The 15,674-nt window shown below is 39.2% G+C and overlaps 1 protein-coding gene across 1 annotated transcript in view; it reads right to left on the reverse strand.

Moving 5' to 3' along the window:
• ppfia2 (PTPRF interacting protein alpha 2) overlaps positions 1-15,674 on the reverse strand; it is a gene marked incomplete at its 5' end in the record, with an annotated part of 199,406 nt that overhangs the window by 20,714 nt on the left and 163,018 nt on the right. Inside the window, 12 exons of the mRNA XM_079817863.1 lie at positions 255-455; positions 1,603-1,684; positions 6,496-6,586; positions 6,788-6,966; positions 7,056-7,183; positions 8,477-8,506; positions 8,897-9,137; positions 11,830-12,047; positions 12,127-12,265; positions 14,314-14,405; positions 14,514-14,576; positions 14,658-14,789. Coding sequence (XP_079673989.1) covers positions 255-455; positions 1,603-1,684; positions 6,496-6,586; positions 6,788-6,966; positions 7,056-7,183; positions 8,477-8,506; positions 8,897-9,137; positions 11,830-12,047; positions 12,127-12,265; positions 14,314-14,405; positions 14,514-14,576; positions 14,658-14,789 — 1,596 coding nt within the window. The remainder of the gene's footprint in view (positions 1-254; positions 456-1,602; positions 1,685-6,495; positions 6,587-6,787; positions 6,967-7,055; positions 7,184-8,476; positions 8,507-8,896; positions 9,138-11,829; positions 12,048-12,126; positions 12,266-14,313; positions 14,406-14,513; positions 14,577-14,657; positions 14,790-15,674) is intronic.

Consider the following 15,674-nt stretch of genomic DNA (forward strand, 5'->3'; position numbering starts at 1 on the left):
TGTGTGTGTGTGTGTGTGTGTCAATCAGTGAATGTGTCATCGCACAATACAGTCACAGACCAGCTGTCACAGACGATGCAAAACACTATTACCATGACAACAGAAAAAAATTAAGCTGCAAATGGGTTAAAAATAACTGACAATAAGGATGCTATGGTGATGGACCGGCGTGGCCCAGTATTTGTCATACAGTTCAGACGAAACTATGGGATGGGAGGGGGCGGTAGTGTGTGTGTGTGTGTGTGTGTACTCACGGTTCTAGACGTAGGGGGAGCCGAGGGGCTGGTGAGCGAGACCATCTCCTGGATGGCCAGACGCAGTTTGAGGCGGTGAAGTGGGTTGCTGATGCCGATCTCTCTCTGGATTTCGGTGTCCGACAGGGCAGACATGATTGCTCCGCTTTTTACGTTGGCACGACACGCTGCGACGTACCATGCTGGCATCCCCAGCCACAGCTTTGAACACACACGAGCGCACATACAGATGCATGATTAAACAAGTACAAAGACTGCATTACAATGTCTCTAAAACGGGGGTAGCCAGCCCTGTTCCTGGAGGGATACAGTACCTTCCTGCAGACTTCAGTTCCAACCCTGCTCCTTGAATAGCTGGTTCAGGTGTGTTTGATTTAAGGTTGGAGCCAAACTCTGCAAGATGGTAGCCCTCGAGGAGCAGAGTTGGAGACCCCGCTCTAAAACATCTATTAATGTGCGGTATATTGCAAGATTTACCACAAGATGGCGTCATTGCCCTATGTCTAATGATGTCGTAAACCCTAACCAACTTCAGCATGTCTGTTCTAACCACTAACAAACCTGAAGGTTTTAGCATCATAGGCAAATCATGCAACTATTTCTATACTTCATATCTAAGCCAGAAGAAGAAAATAGTCCAATATTTTATGTTTAGCATTCTTCAACTCCTACATATCAGTTAGTCTTTATAAAAGTTGCAGCCATGTTACTACAACTAAATACTGCAATTGCATCATTCTAGGAGAATTGCAATATGCAACTGTTGTACTGGAGAGTCGATCTTTATTTAGCAGCCATTATAGAGCCTTTGAGTTATCTTAACCTCACAATAAGCTTCATATCTGTGCCATTATATGGAAAAAATACAGAAATAATTACTAGGACCCCATCCCAGGCCGCCTTTAATCGCACATTTCCTCAGTCATTAAGGTGAATTAATACCAGTCTCCCATATTATACTAATACATGGGTGTAATAACGATTATAACTGGGGAAACCACTGTGGGACCTCTAGAAATTTGTAATCACTCTATTTTTAGAGTAATAATCACATTTATTTCTTTATTTATTTGTTTCTTTGTTTTTGGCTGCTTAGCTGGACGTATCAAATAGCAAATCAGGCCCAAAAATCTGGGCAAAAGTGGTGTAGTGTATTCCAGCCGTTAGTAACCGAATGCACACAAGGTAACCAACATCTGCCTTATAGAAAAACACGTAGGAATACTGGATGCACATCACATAATTATTATTTATGAGCTAAGCGGATGTGTTTATGTGCCCTACTCATTTTTTTTACCTAAGACCTTTTTTTCCCCCATTTGATTGACTGAAAATAAATACTGCCCACCTCCAACCACGCGACAACTGTAGGACCGTCCCATTGGGCGAAAGGTAACCCTTTTCTTCTGGCTTCTTCCAACAACTCGTGCCTAGAGAGAGAGCAGGTGGCAGAGACAAAGCGAGACAGAGAGGAAGACGGATAAGGAAAAAGACAGAACTAGCTTAGAGATAATCAACTGAACAGAGAGAGAGAGAGAGGGGGAGGGCATGTAGAGAGAGAAAGTGAGATGCTTTATCTGTCTCTGCCAGGTTTCCTGTCCTTTATCTGTTTATCAAAGCAACATGGAACACCAAATGTAAAAGTTTCTTCTTAAAAGTTTCTTTCATACCCACTAGAACAAGCCTGTAATTAGCATGTAGCATGCCGAATGCTACCTTTTCATGTAATCTGCAGCACCTAAGCCAATATAATGCTTGGTTTGAGTTCACATCACTCCATTTCATTTTAGGTCCGTCTCGTCTTTTAAACGCGGTCTGGGTATCTGTTTAGGAATCAAAGACGAAGTTGCGGTGGGATAAAACCAAGGAAAGAAACTAAGGTTGAAGTCGATCAAGCTGAGATGTCAACTAACTGAAAGCTCCAGTTTCTCAGATAAACATATCGTGACATTTCCTTGCTGTGTCCTGATCCTCGCCTATACAACCGAGAGCTTAAGGAAACTGGAATACTGTCACTTATCGAGGGAAAACAGAAACGCCTTTTCTCTTGAACCCTATTCCATACTTTTCCCGATAAATATTTGTGATTTTAGACAAGGCTGCTATCATAAACTCTCATTAGACTTTCACACAGATGCTTTTTTACGCCGTTCTTCAGTGGGAAATATGTTTAGCTTTTTCCAAGGTTGCCTCTTGTCGTTTACTAACTTTACAAGGGCTGAAGGACTTGTAACACAGAGTGTATCCTCAGCAATGTTCCATCTCTCCTGCTAATGTCTGAACGTCACAATGTACTCGTCTCCAAGGATCCGTAATCTCGAGCCGGTGCAGGGATATTCCCCGTTAAGGCTTTACGTTTGGTGGAACTGTTGGAATTCTGAAGGCATTTGGATGCAAAATTAGTATCGGTGAGTATTTTACGAATCACGGATGTTGCGGTGTACTTTAAGGCAGAGACAGTTGGATGTTCCTCCCTCAGAGAAGCGGCTTCGAATTCCAACCGCATGTTTGGGGTCTACAGCAAGGCCACTTGAATGAACTGTTGGGTACAGTACTAACACATGCTGTAGTGAGTGATATGGTTCTGTCAGCAAAAATTGTATCTCAAAACCGCTTACGGGACCACTGATATCTTTTTTTCACCGAAATGGTGCCGTGATGGTGCCTGATCCGGTTCTGTGTGAGGGGGGAGGGGCTTTTTTAATAAGTCTTAGTCCTAGTTTTGGAACATATTTTAGCATTTAAGTGATTCTCTTTCTTTATGCAGCTTGTCCGTACAACTAAAGCTGGTGTTTAATCAAACTATTGAATAAAAATAATTTGATCAGGATCATGGGAAAGCCACTATAAACCCATTTTAAAATTTCGGAAATAGCACTATGAGATAAAACCTGGAACATAAATGGCACTGTTATTAACATATTTTGGTCCCTAATGCAACTTTGTAAGTATTCCTTTTCGGAACAAAGAGAGAAAAGAAAAAAATCTTCCGTATTGGGACTTGTATCCGAGTGAAATTAATTGTGACCATTGCTGGCAAAATGAGTCGCAATGAGCAATTTTTCAAAATTTAGTTATTGTTATTTTCATATTCTCAATTAAAAAAAAAACGTATAAGACCTACTGTACCGTACGGATCTAATATAATGTTACACAGATGTTTTTTTCCCCAACCAAATGTTCACTTAAGACATAACACATAATGTTTGCATGAATACTCGCCAAGACAGATATTTTGAAATATTGTAATTTTGAGTATATCGGGATTGCGCGCTGTCTGATGGTAAATGGATTTATATAGCGCTTTCAACAGACCCATGGCCATCCAAATCGCTTTACACACATTCATGCAAGGCGCCATCCAGCTCAACGGGAGCAGCTGGGGTTAGGTGTCTTGCTAATGGACACCTCGACACTTGGTCAGGTGGAACCGGGGATTGAACCACCAACCTTTCGGTTTGTAGACAACCTACATGAGCCACTGCCGCCCCTGTCTGAGAGGTGTCTTTGTGCGTACGCTTCGGATGTGTCTATCTGAACATTTCATTGGTACTCATGCCATCATGAATTCGCTATGAATATTCACAAAGTTGGACTGCTGCCCTTTAAAACGATACCAAACTGCTGAGGGGAAGCGCCAGTCGTTGAGAAGCGAGCAGAGAAAAAATAAATTTTTCATGGACAAAGGAAAGGTACTCCTCTAAGAAAACGTACAAATAACGATACTTTTAGATGTTTAACTGCTATTTGGAGCATTGGGATCGCTAGACAAGTGCTTAATGAACTTGTGAAACCTCAAATTCGACCAAAATGTACATTTTTCACTTGTTTTGCCTGTAGCTCGAAGTTAGCCAGTGTGAATTCCGACTCATTTTGCCAGCACAGGTCACAATTATTGAAAAAGAAATAATGTAGGACAGGACTTCTTTCAATCCACCGGTTCAGTCAATTGTGGGCAGAGTTTAAGCGGACTAAATGTAGAATCTGGCATACGTCACGAGAGAAGTCTGACGTTTCACTGGAAGTTTGAGTTATTACATCTTGATTAAGATTTTATTTTATTTTTTATGCGTGGATGAATTGTTCATAACATGCATTTAGAAAATAGATTGGATGAATTTTCATTTCATGCCAACTATGCATGACTAGGGGTTCCTAATTCAAACTGGCAGGTTTATTGGGCCTAATTTTCCAGAACCCCCTTTTTGTGATGTAAACACAAAGCACAGAACCAGACTGAGCACCGGCACCATGTCGGTGGCGGACTATCCAGTGGCCGTGAGCGTTCATGTCTGTGTGCTGAAAAGGCAATAAGGCCTTCGTGGTGGTGGTGGTGGTGGTTATGATGTATCTCTCCTCATCTTTACGTGTTGGACTGCATATGTTCAGGTCCAATGTAATGCGTATGAGTGACTTCCTCTGAACATACTGTCGCTGGGGAGGGAGAGAAACAGTTATGAGAGAAAACAAAATGAAAAGAAAAAGAGAGCAGGGAAGTAGTCAATGAGTTGACAGTCCATAACCAGAGACGAGACCTGGTTATTGATTACGGCACACAATGCACACACACACGCGCACTAACGGACACGCGCACGCACACATACACGAGAGGAGAGAGTCCTCGGCATGGCAGATCGAAAAAGGGCTGTTATAAAGGCACACATTCTCTCTCCAGGCAGAGATGCATCCTCTATAGAACTGCAGAGGGGGAGAATCACATTTACAGTCAAATGAAAAAGAAAGGCAGAGGCAGGGGTCTCTAGATGGACAGAAAGGAAATGCGTCGGACCCCCCTGAAGATAGACACACACTTTAGGAGCATGACGACAGACACGGACAGAGCGTCGACAGTGGAAAATGCAGCAAGTCTCGGCAACACAAACTAAACTTACCCGCTGATACAGAGTCAGATGAGGAGAAAGAGAGAGAGAGAGAGAAAAGAAAAATAGAGAAAGCGATGGGAGACAAAATTAAATGCTTGTTATTGAGCATACTGTATGTAGTTTAGAAAAACACCTCAGCTCAGACACGTGCATTACTGTTGGGAATTGTGGTATTTTTGCACTTTGATATTGACTTATCGGTCACAATTGAACAAATCTACTTGTCTTTAAAAGGTTTTTTTTTTATCATACAGCATGCAAAAAGTGTGACGAAAAGTGCAATGGAAACGGTGAAGAGTCGTCCTCGCATGGCGCCACGATGGATGAGACCGACACGAGTCAAATTACATAAAACGGTCACATTCAACCATTAGCGTTAAGGCAAAGAAACGTGATATTTGGCAAGCATCACATGACATGCTGTAAACACATCCAAGTATGCAACAAACTCACAAGCCCGCTATGAAAGGCACATTCTCATGTCAACATACATTCTACAAATGACAATCACACAAATTCAAGACAATTACATTATTTAAGTAGTAAAACATGTGGCATTTAGATAATAGGCTGTAAACTTAAACAAATTAAAACTATACTGACCATGAAAATTCGTTCCTTTTTTTTTTTTTAAATGAGCTAAAGTAAGGCCCGAAACATACTCTACGCAAATATGTAAATGACCAAACCAAACGGAATTTGGTTATGCAAGCTCAGCATCACACATTAGCCGAGTTTCCATTCAGGATTTTTTTTTACCAAAAAGTTTTAGCGCATCAAAATGTCATGGAAATGCTCATTTTCAATATATTAACTTTATACCAATGCTTGAAATGTCGCAAAAGATAGTTTAAAAACACTTTTGCTACAAGTGTCGCCATAGCCTAGCGTCTTATTGAATGGTTGTTTGTTCTTTCAGGACATCTACTATCATTGTGGATCAATGGTTTAGTTACGTTAACTTAGTTACGTTAGTTATACTGTCAGAATGCTTATAGCTAACTACCTAAATAACAGTCACTTTATAGCATTAATCTATCATGAACACTGAGGCCTGCTATTGCCAATGTGACACAAAAACGCACACTAAGTCTGCGCAACAGGACAGCACGCTTGCGATGCCATGCGTAAAGTATGTTTCTGGCCTAAGGCACTACGATGCATCCAGATATGTTCAAATATTGTTTTTTACATGGAGGTGTGTGTGAAGAAAAACGTGACAGTGTTTGTGAGGAAGGTTGTTATGGTGTGTCGGTTATATTTAATTCGTTTTACAAGATTTGGGCCCAGGAATTAATTACCTTCATAAAAGGTTGTGTAAGTTGAATTTGTCAGAAAGCGATTTAGAAGATACTTACTTCTTTTTAAGCCTGCGATCTTTCTCTGCCTGTGTTCCCAGCTTTCCGACAGCAATATCCTGACCCATAAGCTCAGGATCAGATACATTTCCTAATGATGGAGGAGATCCATTAACCCATCATCTGATAATGTTAGTGTGATAATTATATTTACATTCAACTGTAGATCAGTATTTAAATCAGTTTTCAAAATGACTGTGATATATCAGCATCATCTCGTAGAGTCGAACCTGAATTTAAACCATTTAATAGTCTCTACGGTGGTTCCACTGAGCTGTGTCTATGTCCGTACCTTGGCCTGGTCCCATCATCTCTTTCCCCAGCTGCCCCATTCTGGCCTTTTCTTTCTTCCCAAACAGTCGTCCGATGGAGGACTTGATGCCTTTCTTTTTCGGCTGTTTGTGAAGGGAGTCCTGGCTGCTGGCTACACTGCTCAGAGCACTGGCCTCCGTCTCTAATGTAGCCGTGAGCCTGGAGACAGACAAACAGATCAACAGTGGGAGTTATGTTTGTACACAGCACGTGTCTAGCTGCTGTCAGGCGTCTTTTTGGTTTCTCACCGTGCGTCATTGTGCGAAGAAGCAGGTAGCGTGTGGGTCATGCGGACTTGGCGAGGTGTGGGAGGCGGTGAGGTCTCGCATTTGATGGTAGCCTTGTCCTCTCGGCCGTCCTCATCCACTGCTGCGATCTTGTAAGGGGAGAAAAATAACTCTGGTGTTTTCCAATATAGTGCACCATTCCAAACTGAATTAAGAATGCCTTTTTAAATTCACCCAAAATGTAGTTCACCCAAAAATGAAAATTTTTGTCATTTACTCACTCTCATGTCGTTCCAAAACTATGACTTTTTTTCTGTGGAATATAAATGAAGATATTTTGAGACACGAAATGAAATGAAATTCAATGAAAGTCAATGGGCTCCAATGTTGTTTGGCTCACAATGTTCTTTAAAATATCTTATATTTTGTTCCACAGAAGAAAGTAAGTCATACAGGATTGGAACGACATGAAGGCGAGTTTTTGGGTTGAAAACAGGATGTGTCTTATATGTATTTTTTCATTCTAAAACACCCATAAAGATATTTTCATACAACCTATAGGGAATTCCAGAAACCTTAGATATGAATAATTAATGTCAATAATAAATATTAATAATAAACTGAAAATAATTTGAATTATACATAACTGATTACATATATTTGTAAATAGGTATTAATACTTATTTACTGCCATAATTCTCAGTATTACTGTTTTATTAACCAGCACAAATATCTACACATCCGTAAACAATATACATTTGCTTAAAGCTACACTGTGTGATATTTTCCCCCATCTAGCGGTGAAAAGGTATATGACCATCCAGTGAATATTAGTTTCTGTTCCTCTCAATTCCAATTTCGTTTCAACTCCTACGGTGCCATCGAGTGTTAAAACGCGAAAGGCGAGGCTTGAATTTACGGGTATGTCCCTCTTTGGCTAATGTACTTTCAAGATGGAGGGGCAACATGGCGACCCGCATTCAAACCCCTCACCTGTATGTATTTTCAATGGCATATTATAAACTTACGAGAATACTTTATTACTTGAAAGAAGTAAATATACATTAATGAGCACATATTTTTGAAAGAACTAAGTGTTTTTAGCTAAGAATAAACTAAAAAAGTTACACAGTGTAGCTTTAAGAAGCAAAATGGTGCAGAATGATAAGATTTGTTTTCAGAGATTTTTATTTAAATTAAGTTAATTTGCCAGTGAGGCAAGAATAAACCTCATTATATTTTGTTATATTCATTCATTCATTCCAAATCAACACCCTTTTGAACTATAGCGAGTACAATTCAGTTCCAACTCATGAATTTGAAATGGAACTAATTTTTACATTTCAAATTTTTGCCCAACCCTAGTGTCCTCTATGGTGCCTATGAAATTATTCATGGCAAATACAATGGTGCTCTTTTGTGAAGGGATTTTTAAGTAATACCTTTCTCCTGTGCTTCCGCAAGTCACTAGGCTGCAAAATAGAAAAGAACAAATATGAACAGTTTGCTGCCTGTTAATGGACTCGATAGTCATGAAGCATTCAAAGCAGCTCAATGTGTAGATAAAGAAACTGCAGAGGAAATACTAGAAAAACTATAATACAGAATTTGATTGAGAGACATCATACTGTTTCATTTGTGAATTAACCAGCACTACAATTTGCATGAAAAAATATCTCAAAGAAGTAATGTGGCTTAAATTAAACAAATATTCTTAAAAAAATATTATTTCCAACAAAAATAAATAAACAATTTATTTTCCAATGACCATTTTCTTCCATCTTTTATTTCTTCCAAGAAATATACTGTAAATCCTCATGATATGACCCCTGTAGGACAGAGATACGGGTGAGTGTGTATACCAGTGTCATGACCCCCATGCGCTCCATGTCGCGAGCCGGGCTGCGCGGGGTGAGTTTGGGGGTGGAGTGTCCGCTGGGAGGTGAGGAGGAGGCGAGGGAGGATGCGGTGGCGGAGGCAGTGATGGAGGCTCCGGGATGGTGCACCCGCGCCAGGTTCAGCCCCTCCAGGCTCACGCTGGCCACGCGGTTCTCGATTTCCTCTGCCCTCAGTTCTGTCGACTCCTTCTCTTCTTGGATCAGCCTTGAGAAACAAGAGAAAAAGAGTTTTTGACGATAATCTACTAGCAAATGTAAACATTTTTGGAAACAAGACTAGAAACACTGTAGCTAAAACTTATAATTATCCCTTAATACAATGGATAATGCTAAATGAAAATATTTTAACTCTGAACATAGAAAAATGACAAAATAAATGCAATAACATGCTCAGAGAAACAGAGAAATAATAAAAGGCTTGTGCTTTACTAGCCAAAGACTGATGTTGTTTTCAGTGGACGCTCGAGGACAACACTCAAGGATCGCAAACTGCAGTTTACTGATCTAACATTCGACAGCTCTTGTAGTGGATGTTTTTCATGCGCTCAGATTATTGAATATCTTGTAAAGCAGCCATTGACTGGGCTGCAAACAATTAAACATTGACCATTTGTCAAGCATTTAACATGTTTACAGTTGGTTGTAAGGCATTCAACGCTTTTGTGTCTTTTAGCCCAAAAGCACAAAGACAAAGCTGGTGCTTTATCAACAGCGGACCACTACTGGTAGGGGACAAATAAACAGTTCGCAGGGAGACCATCTTTCTTCCTGTGGTAATCAAAACAACCAGCACACATTATAGGCACAGTTTAATAGTACTGTGAGCTGTATTTGTACACTGGTAATCAAATAAAGTTGGACACACATACTGTACTGTACATTATATATGAGGTTGTGTATCTTTTATAAACCAGTTTTACATTAAGGGGGCTCCTGACCAAAAATAAATGTGGGAAATAACAGGACAGAAAACCATCTAAAAAATTCAAACTTGCCTGCTGTGAGTGGCTCTTAGCGAATTTAAAATGACCTTTGAAACATAAAATACAACTAAAGCTTTTTTTTTTTTTTTTTTAAAGGCTGAAGAAGGACTTGCTGTCTGTTCTGGCTTCTTCAAATATTAAATCACACATTTCCACTGAATTGGACCAAATTCAAATTAGATCTCAATGAAATCTACAGGCCTGTGTTGGTTTTTTTGTCAGTACTTGAGTTGGAGTCATACAGTTGCTTTTGACAACCTTAGGTGCAAGTGCACATCAAGTCAGGCCTTAGGGTCACCAATATGTGAGGGAGATCGACAGACAGGACACAGCGATGACTTATCAAGCCAGACAGGTGACATAAAGTATAGGCTACTCCCAGAAATTATGGAAATCAGGAACCGCAGAAACAGCCGTTACCTTTCACTCAACCTCTCTTGTTCAATAACAACTGAACAGCCTACAGGAGAAATCCTGAGCCTTGGCTGATATTCAAATTAGCATATACACTGCCTGGAGTCACAACTCGGCTTTCTGCAGCACCTTTTATTGTTTTGTTTTTTTATTCATTCTAGGACTTGCGTGTAGCAGAATCCTGATTCTGCTTCTGTAGAAAAGTACAGGGTTTTTTTTATTAAATTTGACAGTTAAAACAAACAAACAAAAAATCAATGGGATTATCTAGGGAGAAGAAGGTTATATGTAGGTTATGGAGGGAAACTTGACTGATAAATCTACACTTCTAAGGTGACAAGTTCAATCCCCTGTACTGTATGTTCGCAAAAAAGCTACTGGAATAATAGTCAAGGAACTTGTACCAGTCCCAAGAATCAATTTACAAGTCACTTTGAAGAAAGACATCTAATAAATGGCAAATATACACTTAGAATAAACAAAACTCAGATGTAGATATTTACAGGAGAATGAGTGAGTGAAATGAGTTAGTCAAAAGTGAAATAATGATCTGTAAGCGCCAGTAAAAATGTAGGAAGAAACAACCATAGATTAGATTTTTGAAAAACGAAAGTCTGAAATAAACTACATAACTTTTAAAATCTGAACATAATTTAAAACTCTAGACATTATGCACTTGCCGACTTTGTAAATGGCTAAAGAAAAAAAACTGCATCATACTAAAAAAGACTGATGATCACTAGACTTTCAAATCGTTCGGATCATGCAGATAAGGTATACCTCGCTGCTAGGGGATGTATAACATATAAAAACAATGAGTGTTCTAAAATCGACTTAAAATATCAAACATGTTTGATATCCTCTGTGTGGATGAAACCAAACAATTCAGAGTTTTCACAGAAAACTCCAACTGCACAAAATCTACAAAATCTTACGACTGTCGATTTTTTTTAGATAACATTTAAATAATGTTTTAGAGAAAAAGTTGTAAAAGTTGATCTTGATCTAATGCTAAATGCATCACAAGAATAACAAACATGATCGTTCATAAACACCCCCCCCCCCCCCCGAAAATTCCCCCATAACAGAGTCAGATTTCAGGCCCCATTACTACATTTGTCAGTGTAACAAATGACTTACTTTTGTTATCCAACCTGGGCTGCATTTCTCTGCTAGTACTACAAGACCTAAAATCTGCATTCTTTAGAACAGGCTTTACATTAAATCAGTAAATTAACAGCTGTCAAACCTGATAATTCTAAAGGTGTGCAGCAAGGGTCAGTCTTAAGCCCGCCTGCTGTTCTCCTCGCACATTTTTCCTTAGTGACCTTTGAGGTGACATTTTTAAGAAATATAATGTTCGTTCATTGCTATACAGATGTATTACATAACAGACATTAAAGCGATTTGAAAGTAATGCATCTTCTCAATCTCTGGGTAGACAATTAAGACAACACCAAGTCTACAAAAAGGTGCTGTGGTCACAATGAATGTACTGACCGAATCTCTTTATTGATGGCATCCAGTTGTTCTTGCAGCATCATTGCCAGAGTCTGAGCATCTGAATGTCCTCCAGGAGACAGTAGATCCATCGAGCTGAAAAGGGTCTCTCTGTCATCGTCATCAATATCCGACATCTCCGTGTCGCTCTCAAACGGGTGGCCACCCAGAACACCAAGTTGCTGAGAGCGCCATTCGTGCTCTCCCAGAGACTTAGCCTGCAGGAAGATGAAAGAGAAGCAGGAATAAGTGATGTTCAGCAAAAAGCTCAAGAAACAACGGGTGAGGAGCTCCTACCTTCTGTTCGTCCATATGTAACCCCATGCGCCCTCTCCTGGGTCTGCGGATCACCTTGGTGGAGCGATAATGGTCAGACTGCGTCTCGGCAAGAGAACCCAGAGAGAAACGTAGATCTCCGGAAGCATCGAGATGGGACCTGGAATCAAGATCACAATCCATCATCAAGACATCTAGAATCAAGACACATTAAATAAACTTTTGAATGCTAAAATGCCATTTGCAATGAAAGAACAATATGCAACATTGTTGAACAAATGTGCCATAAGTAATTTAATTTATATCACTGTATGGAGATGGTAACATTACCTCTGTTCCAAAACCTAGAGAGCTGCTTTGCCGTCTACATCAAGCACAAGCTCTTAACCACTATTGGAACTTAAAAAGTGACTGATCTGGAACAATATACAAAGGGCAGCAATTCTACTTGCCACATAAATCCTCATGGGAAGTATACAAGAAACTTGACTCTTGATTCCAATAGAATTTGATGTTGATTCTAAGCTAACAGCCCAATACTCCAATACAACGCAATGGTGCTAGCCCACTTTTTCAGTGGCCATGGCTCTGCAACAATTTTTCACAATCATTTTCCCATAGGCTTTGTTAAAGAGTTATAGGCCATTAAAGGAACACTCCACTTTTTTTGAAAATAGGCTCATTTTACAAGTCCCTAGAGTTAAATAGTTGAGTTTTACCGTTTTTGAATCCATTCAGCCGATCTTTGTATCTGGCGGTAGCACTTTTAGCATAGCTTAGCATACATCATTGATTCTAATCAGTCCATTAGCATCTCATTCAAAAAATGACCAAAGACACTTTCAAAATTTTTCCTATTTAAAACTTGACTCTTCTACAGTTAATTTGTGTGCTAATACCAACTGAAAATGAAAAGTTGCGATTTTCTACACCTCTATGGCAAGGAACTACTTTCTCATTCCTGCGTAATAGTCGCAGATCTTCGCGGCCGTACCATGGCTGCAGCGGCGCAATGATTCGTTGGTATTCTGTGAAACATGGTGGTAGTATACACCTTCGACTTACTATCACAGCCCTTTACAACACACAGAACCATGGCTAATCACACAGGTAAATCCACAACACAATTTGTCGGCTGCAAGCCTGAAACTTTCTCTGCAACTACATGAACTTAGTGCCGGTCACATTGAAAGTTACCTAGCTGGGGGCTACTTTCAGGCGCTGCGTTCCATCATTGCGCTGCTGCAGCCATGGTACTGCCGCGAAGATCCGCGACTTTTACGCAGGAATGAGAAAGTAGTTCCTAGCCATATAGGTGTAGAAAATCGCAACTTTTCATTTTCAGTTGGTCTTAGCACATGATGTAACTGTAGAAGAGTCAAGTTTTAAATAGGAAAAATATTGAAAGTGTCTTTGGTCATTTTTTTGAATGAGATGCTAATGGTCTGATCAGAATCAATGATGTATTCTAAGCTATGCTAAAAGTGCTACCGCCAGATACAAAGATCGGCTGAATGGATTCAAAAACGGTAAAACTCAACTATTTAACTCTAGGGGACTTGTAAAAGGAGCCTATTTTCAAAAAAAGTGGAGTGTTCCTTTAACCAAACCAACCAGGTATGAGGGGAATCATTACATAACAAACTTTTGAAGTATTCAATATTTTAAAATCAGAGAAATACAAAGGTACAAGACTGTTTACTTAATGGCTTTAAGGAGGGAAATTATTTTGTTTTAATTTTAGACAGTCAAATAAGAAACATTGGCTTCAACAAAAGCATATACCATCGATTAACAACCTCGTAGCTCACAGTAGGTCTGTTTTTAAAATCAATCAATGGGATTATTACTTCCAAAACCCAACTGTTGCACTCTAAGAGCATAAAACACTACTTAAAGGTGAAATAATACATTTTTAATTACATTTCTATTTTTTATCCATAGTTTTATAATATTTTATGTATTTATAGTCAGCATTTCTCTCCTGTTTTTTATTTATCTTTTATTTACCTCAGTAATACGTCCTTACATTGCCTTCTCCAGAAAGGATACATACGCTAATGTTGCTGTCAACTGTTGTGGACCAGCCTTCATGTCGAGCGCACACCTATGATGCCTTAAAATTCTGTCGAGTTGGTTGGGTTTTGGAACAGAGCTATTGTTTATTGTGAAAGGATAGTTCTGAGTTTTTCATGATTTCGGTCTCACCGTGACAGCGTGGGCTCTGTAAGGGATCCGGCCCTCAACCGGTACTGATCCAGATCAGATCTCAGTTTCTCTATCTCCTCCGAGAGATGAGACTACAACCGCAAAGCACATTAAAGTTTCATTTTACTCGGAATGGATAGCAAGTATTGCATTAAAATTTGTTCCACCAAGCTACTTTTCAGAAAATAAAAACTAATGACCTTTTCTTGAATGGAATCTTCTAACTGCTTCCTGTAGTTATCAGAGTCTTGTATTAGCAAATTCTGAAAGAGAAGCAATGGAAACGGTATGAGTGATTGACGTGATCGGAAGTCGTTGGCACTGACGGTAGGATCGTCTCCCACCTTGTCCTCAAGAGCGGCCATCCTCTCTTTCAGGTGGAGCTGTAATCGTTCGTTGGACTCGGTCAAGAGTCTGTCCACAGTGTCTGACAGACGCTTGTTGTGTTCCTCGTTCATCTTCTCTCTCTGTCGAGCCTGAGGAAACACAACACACCATTTTATCCCAAAAACATTTTTCAACATTATATTCCCACAAACCTGTGTTTTTACTGTTTATATGTGTGGAAAGGTTTGGTGTTAATTCAATAAAGATAAAGTTTCTGGTTTGAAATGAAATACGATACTATACTATATACTACATACAAAAGTATAGTATGTTAGAAATTGTCTTATGACCTCACTACATTGCATGTTTAACCCTCAGAGACCCAAGCATTGATATTCATGATGCTTTAATATCTTTTTAGGAAGCCATCAGTTATATAAACATTATCTTTAGGCAAAATTTGCATCGAGGGATCATTTGAAAAACACGCCGCTAAATGTCACTGTTTATTGATACAGTAAGTTCAAGTTTTGAATTCACAACAATTCAGAAAATAAAAATATTTGTAAAATAATATTCAATTGAATTATATTTCAACCATTAAGAACACGGTTATGAAAAGTTAAGACGTTTCACCTTTTGACCATTTATGAGTCACAATAGTGATAAACCAGCTCAGTATTATTCAACTGCTTTATACAAATGGTGCAATTTTCCTACGCTTGCTTTCTGAGGGTTTTCATTTGGCAAATGTTGCTCAGGTATGTAGTAAGTAAATAAAGTATATTTCGTATTTTTGGCAGTTCAATAGATGTTCATACTGGAAATGGAAGGTCAAGGTAGAGTGCATTGCATTGTGGGATACTGTTTTTCACGCAAAATGATGTTTTATACTGCATATTTTGGCAAACGTGTGTGGCAATTTGGATTTTCCATATAAATAGATACTAAACATACTGTTAAAATGGTACATAGTAAGGAAGTATGCAATTCCTAAAAAAATGTATCCATTAACGATATAAAGTGATGTTGAC

Source organism: Gobio gobio, assembly GCF_949357685.1.
Source record: "Gobio gobio genome assembly, chromosome: 5".
NCBI lineage: Eukaryota > Metazoa > Chordata > Actinopteri > Cypriniformes > Gobionidae > Gobio > Gobio gobio.